The sequence below is a fragment of the Tachysurus vachellii genome, chromosome 2 (genome assembly GCF_030014155.1).
Source record: "Tachysurus vachellii isolate PV-2020 chromosome 2, HZAU_Pvac_v1, whole genome shotgun sequence".
NCBI classification, from domain to species: Eukaryota; Metazoa; Chordata; class Actinopteri; order Siluriformes; family Bagridae; genus Tachysurus; species Tachysurus vachellii.
Genome location: NC_083461.1, coordinates 20,136,316 through 20,148,206, shown reverse-complemented (window position 1 = coordinate 20,148,206; position 11,891 = coordinate 20,136,316). Strand labels below are relative to the sequence as shown.

Here is an 11,891-nt window from a genome sequence, read left to right as displayed (position 1 = left end):
GATAATGTTGAGTTCATGGCATAATCATTTAACCTCAGGACACAGTCAAGGCAATTCACACTATGGCTTTTTACAGTTATCTGCAAACAATCTGTTAATAATCTGTTTCTGAAACATGCAAAGTTAAAAATTCACCTGAAGGTCATAAATCCTCATGAGCTTGGCTAGCTCCTCCGCTATCTTGCCAGTCTTGGTGGCCTTGTCTCTGAACAAGGTGATGAGTTTAGGCGCGTGTCTGTCCAGCTCCTTGTAGAATTGATTGCGCAGGTTAACGTTGTTGATTCGGTGGAACTCTGCAAACACCTGTACATGGACAGAATTACACAGAAATGTACAAAGATGAATTAGAAACAGAATTGTGAATGTATTTTAAGTTTTCAGTTGGCAGGTAGCAAAACCAAGGGCAATTCTATTAGGGATGAGTCAGAACCAAGGTCAAAATAGAAAGTTAATTGTCATTAATTTAAAACAGGAAGTATTATGTTATCTAAAGAAAATTAAAATAATAGACCTCTGTATACTTTGTTTACTGTGAATGGCAAAAATATGTCAAAGCGGGATGTGTTGTCAACTTTTTACATCTGCCATTTGCTTTTTGGTGAATATTAAAATATTAAATTTAAATATTGGAAAGTCAATCATGTTCAAAGTGGGCATGATAAAGAGTAATACTGATTAATTGCTCTCAACAGGGAGAACAGTAAAATAATGATAAAGATTTTTTAATTATTTATTTTTACCTGTGACTCCATAAGTAGGGCTGGCCATCTGTCCACGATGTCTCTCACCCGTGGAGCTACAAGAGATCGAACAATTTCTTGGCGACGAAGGGCATAGGTTGTGTTCATGAGCTTGCCTATGACTAATTGGTTTCTCTCAGTCTTTTCGACTTCATGTACACTCATTCGACTTTCTTCTCTCATTGTTTCCAGAGTGGCTGGGGTTTGATCCTTCGGTAGGTTGATGATGTAGTTGACCTCAGCTTTTCGAGCTTTCTTTATGTTTTGATGGGGGTGATCATTGTTGGGGTTGTTTCGGCTCCGCCTCCCTGTGTTGATGGCTACTTCTGCAACCCCAGCTTTGGCCAGATTGTTACGGTAAGACGCAACCTTGTACCCTATGTGACGTTTTCATCCCAACTCCCCGTCTTCACCAGCCGTCATTCTGAGACATGGATGAGCTGTAATCAAAGCTTGAGCAGCCATTGCCAATTCCTTTTCATGTGGGTATGGTTTAAAACTGTAGATCTGTTTCTGCCATGTTTTTAAGGATTTCACTCTTCTGTGACCTCTTTAACTTCAGCAATTTTCCTGATTCTTCATAAACACGATTTCCTTCTTCTAGTGTATGCTCTATTTCATAATCAAAACCAGGAACAACAAAGTGATCAGGCCAACTCTTCTGGCGCAATAACGCAGGTGCATGTGGGAGTATGTCTGTGTCAGAAGATGCAGTAGATGAGGTCTCACCTTCAGGTCTGATGACTCTCAATGTGCCCTTCTCTGGTAACTCCTGGATGTCCACAAGAAGGCAAAGATCACCATCAAAATCCGGATCCTCATAGTGCAAGCTAAAGTCCCCATCCAGTCTCGGCTTGAACCTCTCTTGCATTATTTCTTTCAGCTCCTCCACTGACTTTGGTCGCTCAAGTAGAGTAAGTTTCAGGGCGGTGTCTCGTGCAACATACACACGCAGCACATGTTTCTGGGCAGCAGCCATCTTTTGGTTCGTAAAAGACAAAAACCTGTTAATTTTCATGAAAAGTGAAGGTGACGCACACTACATATACATATCCACATACCCACTGATCCACACAAACACTGGGACACCACTTGAACGATGGGATGTATGGAAGGCCAGCTGTTGTAGTGGGGCAGTTTATTCATGGACTCACTGGTCCGCACAGCTCCAAGAGAATGTGTTCATGTGTGTGAACGTGTTCATCTAAGGGCTGCACGATAAATCGCACGCGATTGTCACGCACATCTCATCAGTAAAGCCGGTTCCTTGATTAGTAGTAAATCGCCATCAGCTGCTTTCAGAAGGAGCGGCATTTACTACACAGAGCCGTAGTTCACTGACAAGTTTGGAAATATTGCATTCATAATCGCGGATGAATCGCCTGCAATTATGAATGCGATATTTACCTGCTTGTCAGTGAACTGTGTGTAGTAAATGCCGCTCCGAGACGAGATGCACGTGACAATCGCATGCGATTTATCGTGCAGCCCTAGTTCATCTGTTTACCTGCTTCAACAAATCTTCAGTTTAATAATATGAAACGTTTGGGTGTCAAGAGCAATCTACCATCTATGTTGTAAGCGGAGAGAGGTGTTTTGTCATTTAGCTCTGATGGGGTGTGAACAGCCAGATTGTTTGGGAAAAGTTCGTAAGATCTCAGGTGTTCAATGTAGTATGATTTGTGCTCTTGGCAAAGAAAGACAACACTACTGTTAACCAGGAGAACCTGTTCAATTCTACAGTAATTAGGCAGTCCCCCCTCTTGTCCCACAGACAAAAACATTCCTACATCATAATCCGTTCCATCAATGCAGACCTTTGATGTGCTGTAAATAACATTGCTTGCTGTTATTTGTTCAATGTATGTCTTGGCAACATTTGGAAGCATTGATACCAGTACAGAAGAGACATTTGATGTCTGCTGGTGAGGTTTGAAGAATCCTGGGGCACTGAGATGGTATGCTACCATGTATTGATGCCTGTCTGCAAGCGTTTTTAACACATTTTTAAAGTTTTGTGTGTCGTGTACAACTCTCTTGAAAAACGGTGTTTACCCTCAAACCTCATTGTCCACAAGTGTACAAGTGGCCCAAAACGGCGTACAAGGTCAGGATAGTGTTCAATGTAGTGATGCTTAGGACGGAGTTTGAAATCTGGAAAGGCTTCTTTCAGCATCTCTCTATGATCCTGTATCTTGGACTGTAAATACTGGATGGACTCCTCTGTGAATTCTGAGCACAGCGATAACTCTGCAACCTCTTTTAAGTCCATAAGCACAGTCCATGATCCATCATCTTCAGGAACTGCATTCCCAATAATCAAAGGAAGCAGTCTAAGCAATGTGGCATTTTCATGGCCATTACCACCAATGCTTTTCTTTACAGCAAAGGTCTGTGGTATTTTATGAGGTTTGTCAACCTTGTCTGTGTGCTGGTATGGAAACGATAAAATTCTCTCGTTCAAATATTCAAGGGTGAAGTATTTGCGACGGATCATCTCTCCGATACATAGCGCGAGCTCTACGGGCACAATTCCCTCAAAAGGATCGTGGAGGGCATCAGGTGGAAAGCCAGTTACGGTATGAAAATGCTCTAGATGCTGGCTCAGGACACAATCTGCCTGAACACCATTCTGACTCTGACTATCCCCATGCATTACAGCATACACATCACTATTGTGGCTGTCTTTTGTCCTAAGACTGAACTCACCACTTGCAACCTCATGAGTCTGAAGTTTAGCTTGTGTTGCTGTGCAGAATCTGCAAAAATATTCTGCTCTAAAAGACTTTGAAAAGCCTGCCAAATCATGGCCTGCAAGATTGTCGGACACCACACACATGACTGTTCCTTGAACTACCTTACCAATAGACTCAATGAATACCCCATCTTGTTCAAGGGTGCGGAGGTCTCTCAACAAAGGACCAAGAGCTTTTTCATAGCCAAATGTCTGTATGTCAACCACTTTACATAAAGCTGCAAGCTGAATTACATGCAGGGCTGATCGGTATTTACTGGGAAGATCAGCAAGCATCCAGTAAACTAAACAGATTTTGTGTATTTTGCGTGATGTACCAAGTGGATTGGCTATTTCCAAATCATCAATGTACAAAATGAGTGTTATCTTTAACTTATCTGAAGACAAGAATGTGTTCTCTTTGAAGTACAAACCATCTTGGTGGCTTACATAATGACTGTTTTGTGCCACTTTTGTTTCTTTAATTTTGTCCAGAATATCTGTATGATTGAAGATTTTTTGTATCATCTCAAGAATGGGAACATGCACTGCTGTGTGTCCTGGCTGTAGCAGATACTGTACAGGTTTTACCACAGGGTAATTATTTTCGATGAAGGTTTTCCTTCTCTTTGTTGAGGATAACTGCTTCCCGTTAGCTGTGGCACTGACAATAACATTACGGTCCATAACAGTACTGACAACCTCATTTAGAAGTGTTTCACTGACAGTGATGACATGACTCTGTAAGACCTCTCTAATGTCATGTTTGAATAATTGAGTCAAAATAATTGAGTCAAATGTTCCACTATTTCCCGAGATGCCATGTAAGATACATGAAGAATAGAATGCATCTTTAGGAATAATGATGCCAAGTTTTGGTGCAACTGGGCTCTCAAAGTGTCTGTGTCACACTGACTGTTTACCTCATCGAGATCAAACGTGTCCGCAGACCCTGCACTGTGACTTTCAGCAGGTTCCCCAAGACTTTCTGCTGCAACTACAACTGAACTACAACTATCATTGTCTGCCAATACAACACATTCACCAAAGTCGGAATCACCACCATGTTTTCTACTTTTATGTGCATTAAATGCTGAGTAGCTATTTGTTCTGTAATTGCAGTTCTTGAATGGGCATGCTACCATCTCATGACTTCGTAAATGACTTCTCAAATGACGAAATAGAATTTCCTCCGAAAATGGCTGTTTTCCCTTATACAAAGGACATGTAAAAAAACTGCATGGTCCTTCAGTTGCATCTACTCTACATGAATCATTATGAGATCTTGACAAATGAGCTTTCATCGCTTCAAATGATGGAAAAGTACAAATGCAACTGACATAGAGACATGGCAGGGGGGACACTCTTGAATATTGGCTATGTAGTACAGTATAGTGCCAAAATAATTTTCCCCGGGTATTTGAAGTTGAACAACACAACTTGCACTTCCAATAAATTAGGCCAACTTCAGCCTGCAATGTAAATATTTTCAATTAAAGTCTAAACCATTTCAGCCCTGATTTGCACTTTTGGCAAAAAAGTTAAAATGTGTTGTAAAATTTTGAATGAGGGAGAAAATGATTATGCCAACCAGTTGACAACACATCAGTAATTTGATTAAGTCTGTTCTGCTGCAAAAAACCTAAAAAACTCACCTGTTGGCACCTGTCTGATGGTGAAACGCTGACTCTCTGTAGCACTCTTTGTAGTCCGATATCTGTACACAACATGCACACAAAGATGATTTGTTAATGTTCAAAAACATTTTAAAATAAAACATAATAATAAATGAAATTTAAAACGTGAATATACAGAAAAAAGTTTCCAAACCTATCAAAAACATTAATTGTACACGAATTATAGTAAAAATGAAAAAATAGTAAAATTTAAAACATTAAAAGATGAGCAAGTTAGTTATTAACAAGCAAAGCATCAAAGTTATGTGCTTATAGATCTGCTATTTCTGTTGTTGTTTTAACAATATTAACAGTATAAACAGTATTAATAAAGGGTTCAAGTGATCAACTGTGGATCCCACAGCTGAGATAAAAACATTTAAATAAATAGCAAAAGAACAACTGTGGAAACACATAAAATAAAACCAATTGTTAATAACACTATTTCATAATACATCTTACTTGAACTGTTAAAAAAAATTTCGAGATGATTATCAAAGCCACACACTTATGCCTACGAAGAAATACAAACACATGCCTAGTTAGCATCATAACACACTCACATTATGTTTATTATTGTTCGTTTCACGATAGCACACACATACAGACAGCTCGACAACGTAAAATATTGACGGTGTAACGCGGACACTTATTGAAATAAGTATACTCAAAGTACGCACATATATTAACGGCGAACAGCGAAAACAACAACCGGGAAGCAGGTATAACGTTATGCTCTCGTTATCTGTCTGCCAGAAAGTTCAAACTAACCTCCACCGTCAATGTTGCTCCACCGGGCAAACATGCATTATGGGACATGTAGTTCAAAACTTCTAAAGTTACAATTACTTGGATTTGTAAACTATTTACAACAAATATTCACTGTGCACATTGAACAAATGTATTCCCAGTTCAAAATGTAAGACTATTTATCGAAATTCAATAAATAAAAAACGTTAGAGTTACTTAACAAATCAGGGCTGATGATAAGACGGCGCTTAAGAAAACGAGGGCAATAAGTCTAATGAAAATAACTAAGGTAGTGGTGGTTTGAAGCGGGGGAAAATTGCACATTCCAAACAGATTAAAACAAATTAAACTGTGTTCCACGTCCACACGTGCTGGCAAAAACATTCCCGCATCAGGGCAAATTCAAGATGGCTGACTCCACTTTCCTGAGGGAGAGATAAGACCCACCCACCAGAACGTCATGACGTCAATAACGTCATGACACTATTGTATGGTTCCTAAAATTTTTGAGCGTTCCACAGAAAGTAGCTATAAAATATTGAGCCCTATTCAATTAAAGTGGCATAAATCTTCACAGAGCTCAACACTTTATTAGTTATGAGCTAGTAGAACTGTTTGGGATTACAGTGTAGTCTGAACCAGCTTATTGTAATAATACTAATAATAATAATAATAATAATAATAATAATAATAATAATAATAAAAATAATAATAATGATGATAATAATAATAATAATAATAATAATGAAACATAAAAAACAACCTAAACTTCCATAATGCTAAAAATGTAATTAGTTTAAAAGTCCCTGAGACCCAGTACTAGAGTACTAAAGCCATGTCCCCACCATTCATCACTATAATATTAACTACTGAATCACTTTTTAATGTATAGCTAAAGCCGTTATTCTAACTTGTTGATTTCTAAAAAATTTTGCTGCGGAATTGATTTAAAGAATATTACTTGCAGCAACTCAGGTGCACGATTAAGACATTAAGCAGCAGCATAACACAGACAGTCTTGGCATGGAGGGGGTGATCAGTGCAGTGAGGGAGCGGTGAAGAAGTGTGACCCAGGAGGCTGATGGGGTGCAGCAGTATAAGGGAGTATCGTCTTCTGTTTCTTCCACTGTGAATGAGGGATACAAACATGTTAACTTTACTGCTTGATGACCCCAACAGACTATCCCCGGAGGGTGAAGAGTTTGTGCTGCCTCACTGATTTGCCTCTCCACCCTGTGGCCATGTCTGTTGCTGCGGTCCATAAGATTGAGGGTGCCAAAATGGCACTGGCCTTTCATCACTTAGTTTTGGCATTACAGCTACAGCACTACTGTGGTTCAGTTCTTAAGTCTTTCAGTTTTTTTTGGAAATAATTCTGTTGATGATAATATCTATGTGGAATTCTGGTTTGAATCTTTTGTCACTTTTCTGCAGAGTCGTGAAGAACATGCGTCACCCAGTTATGGGATGGGAAACTGGAAAAGCATGGAAAAAACTTATTTTAAATCAGTATATTGGTGAGAAATAAGATAAGATTGGTTTTAACAACAGGATGTAAACCTGTGTGCAGTAGATACAGAGTTTTGTTGCAGGTTGAGTTTGTGGGAGAAAAGAATTCATGATATTTTAATGCTTAAAGTTTATTTATTGATTTTTGTGTCAAAGCAATGAAAAGTGATCCACATTCACAATTAATTCACTGTATAATTATTTATACGTATGTTTTATTAACAATAAACGTTTGTTTACAAAAATTAATTCAGTTGAATTCATTTTCCTGTTTATTTAGAAAACATTATATGATAAATATGCCCCTCTGATCCACTCTAATCATTTATACCACTAGATTAATATTAATATATTTAATCTAGCCACAGGTGTTGCAAGCCAATGACTTTTGTGCCAGTCCCAAGCCCAGATAAATAGAGAGGGTTGCGTCATTAAGGGCATTCAGCATAAAACGTGCCAAATTTAAACATAGTATTTCAGTGTGAATTCCATACCGAATCGGTCGAGGCCCGGGTTAACTACAATTGCCACCTATGTGGAAATTGAACAAGGAAGATGAGGAGGGAGAAGGGTATCGTAGACAGAGAGAGAAGAGGAAAGGCAAGAATATATGTCGAGAATAGGGACAATTATTGTTGGTACAATGACAGGGAAAGGTAGAGAGCTGGCGGACGTGTGCAGGAGACCAGCTGGAAGGGGAGCAAAGTACGTAGTATCAGAGAGGAATACAAATATTGTGTCTTCAAAGGGGTACAATTACTTTGACAATTGACACACACACAGGTGGAGCGTAATTTATGTTTTCTCATGGCTTTTCTTTACATTCAATGTAACACACCAGAACATCCTGCATCAAAGCTGCATCTCAAACACCAACAAACACTGCATGATACTGTATATGCGTTGCAGTCCACTGGCTGCCCCACATAGAGCTGCGGGGGGCCAAATATGTTTCTGGAAATGTGGAAGTGACCGGATACAAGCTGCTGGCCCGAGGAGCATCACCCGAAGGTGTGGGCCCCTTTAGGCTGCCGTAAAGCCTGGATCTGCCCTAGCTGATCAGAAACTTGCTGAACCTTAGCAAAGAGCAAACTTGCTGTGCACAGCCACAACCGTCCCTATCCCCTCCAGGCAGTATTACTGCACTACTCTAGCAGGTGTCACGTGTTGTGCTAATTGCAGCTACATGACTATAAAGAGGCTAAAAGGCACCCGCAATGTTACAATAAGTCTAATATTAATCTTTAACTTTTTGTACTGTCCAAAATGTAATAAAAACTTTCCAAACTCTAGTAAAGGATCTCTCTGAGTGAGGACATTTCATTATTCATGACACAGCGAGCTAAAACACCTCAACTGCGATATATTGTAGGGTTATTAATATTATATTATACAGAATTTACTACAGCATCTGTTACAGGAATAAATCAGAAACCCTAGATTATATTTCAGTTGTACTTCATGCTTTGAGATTATGTTCATTGTTCAAAGCAAATAAAATAACAAATAAAACTGAATTGAATTGAATAAAAAATTGTGCAACAGTAAGCAACAATAAGATCATCATTTTTTCTATCTGGGAAGGAAACTGTTCCAGATTTATCAGTAAGAAATAATGCACGAATGCGTGTTAGGGTAACGGGATGCAACACCAAAGCTGATAAATGACAATGAGTCTGAGCTCACTTAAAGGCAAGACCTCCTGACCAATCAGATTTGAGCACTTAAACCTCTCTGTGGGATAAAACATTTTATGTAAAATTATAACAACGATGTCATTAATTAATCAAATAATGACAGTGGTGTGTGTGTGTGTGTGTGTGTGTGTGTGTGTTTAGCTCTAAAAACAGTGGTAGACATTAAAGAAACAATAAATCACAAAAGCGACAAGTTAGCATTAGCGAGATTTATTCCAATTATATTCCAATTATTCCTCATTAGCCAAATTCAAGCATTGCTCCAAATCAACCTGGAAAAACTCCAGATTAGGATAAAGGCCCTGGATGTGTTCTAAAACAGATGGAACTATGTGTCTGTTTAGATTTTCATCTACACTTAGAGTCCACCAGCTCTTATACTCCTTTGTAATCTTATTGAACTCTTCATCAGAGCTCTCCATCATCTTCTTCATCTCTTCTCTCAGTGTGGATTCAAACATTACTGATGTTTCTGATCCTGTCTGATGCCACTCGCTGTATGTCATTTCTAAGGTTGAATATTCAGAAACAATGTTCTTTATTATATTACGGGCTGCTTTCCACTTATTGTCATTTATTTTCATATTTTCTTTACGTGTACATATGAATTCTGTAATATTGAATTGAACCTGAAATTTATGGTCAGGATTCCAGTTTCTCAGTCTATCGTCTTCCAGATTTTGAATAAATTCATACATGTTTTTGATAAAGATATAATATTTTGAGAAACCAATGTACATTTTAATCTTATGATTTATTGCCAAATTGATTAAATTATACAAACAGGGTATATGAAACTGGGGGAATGAGATTTTCTACCTAAACAAGGACTATTTGTTGTGTATATCCAAGCTTCAGAAAAATTATTCCTTTTTTTAAGTTGTTTAATTAAAAGGTCCTCACTGTGTTTTTTACCCTTTGGAACAAATGGACCGATTAATTCAATCTCATTATTCATACTTTCTTCTTCTTTTTCCTCGGTAAATAAATCACATTGTTCATTATTTACTTCATTGTTTGTCTTTTTTAAAATAGCAAATGCTTGTTGATTATATTTGTTTTCCATTAAAGACTTTGGTTGGTTTTTAAGCATTTGCAAAAACTTATCTTTTAAATCTTTTCTATCACGTAATGGTTTATTAGAATAATTATTTTCCGTAAAATCTAAAACCTCTTCATTATATTTTCTAACATGGTTTAATAATGGTTTATTGAAATTATTTTTAATCAAATCTAAATCATCTTCATTGATGAAATTCCACACGACTTTATTCCTCTGGCCTTTCGTCCTTTCTGGGTTTGTTGATGGAGCAGTTCTGTATGAACACAAATGGTTTTGTTCTTAATAATTAGGCAGCCAGATCAGACACACACACACACACACACACACACACACATACACACACACACACACACTTAAATTAAGATTGAAATACTCACTTTATCTCCCTGTGTAAACTATCAGTGCTGAGATGTCCCTTTTTCCTGAAGAACAATAACAGAATCATCATCATCATCATCATCATCATCATCATCATCAATATTATCAAAGACACACACACAATGAATTTATACTCAGTTGCAATTACTTTAAGATACTAAGATAAACGTATAATATAATATAATATAATATAATATAATATAATATAATATAACAACAATAATAATATTAATAATAATGATAATAATAACAACAACAACAACAACAATAATATTAATAATAATAATAATAATAATAATAATAATAATAATAATAATAATAATAATAATAATAATAATAATATAATCTATTTCGAGCTTACGGTGGTGTTGGACCGCCCTCTCGTGGTAAAGAATCGGAACAACGTTTCATAGAATCCTGTTTCGGAAAGGAACAGAACAAAATATTTCTTTAACAACTGAACTAAAAAAAACTTTTTTCCTTTTCTCCCCCCTTCCCCTCCCCTTTCTTCACCCTCACCCCTTCCCTTCTCTCTCTCTTTGGCAATCTCTTTACTTGTTTGTGTTATTATTTGTGTTACAGTTATTTTTGTCATACCCCGAACTTACAATGCCGCTTCGTCCATAACACACATAAACACACACGCACGCACGCACACACACACACACACACACACACACACAAGCGCGCACACACGCAAACACACACACAAGCGCGAACACACGCACACAAACTTACACACACAAGCGCGCACACACGCACACACACTTACACACACAAGCGCGCGCACGTACACACACACACACACACACACAAACACACATGCACGCACACACACAACACACAAACACACGGTTTAGAGAGTCAAAGCTTACCATTAGGTGTGTTTCTTTTGCCCCAGTTGGAGGGCAGGGATGAGGGAGCGGAAGCAAAGCTGAGGATGTTTTTGGATCAGAGTCCTGCAGGCATTTCAGCGCTACATGACGGCCTGTAACGCTGTCCATCAGTCCTGCAGGTTCGTCTGGATCAGTAGTGTTTCTGAGCTCAACCTTATCCCTGCCCTCTGTTGTTTTTTCTTTCTTTAAACTTTCTTGTGAGTTTTCTAGTGTAGGAGGTATCATTGAATGCGGTACAGGAAGTGAGATTTGGGTTGTATACTGTGACATCAGCACAGAAAATCTGTGTGGAGACTTTACTGGAAATCCATTTCTTCTACACTGTATTTCAAAGCATTTCCCTTCAATGTCTCAGCACACACACACACACAGTCTGTGATGGAAAGTTTTACTAAGAAGGAGGATCATCAGGAGATGATCAGGCGTTGTCCATCTAGCCAATGGTAGA

At 38.1% G+C, this 11,891-nt stretch overlaps 1 protein-coding gene across 1 annotated transcript; it reads right to left on the bottom strand.

The window, feature by feature from the left end:
- Positions 1 to 9,300: 9,300 nt before the first annotated feature.
- On the bottom strand, positions 9,301 to 11,640 carry LOC132859927 (uncharacterized). Its single transcript, XM_060890911.1, has 4 exons — positions 11,423 to 11,640; positions 10,909 to 10,964; positions 10,547 to 10,591; positions 9,301 to 10,422 (listed from the first exon to the last, which is right to left on the bottom strand). Exons 1-4 carry the CDS (start codon positions 11,549 to 11,551, stop codon positions 9,876 to 9,878), a joined length of 777 nt encoding a protein of 258 aa, XP_060746894.1. The 5' UTR covers positions 11,552 to 11,640; the 3' UTR covers positions 9,301 to 9,875.
- Between the last annotated feature and the right edge of the window lie 251 nt (positions 11,641 to 11,891).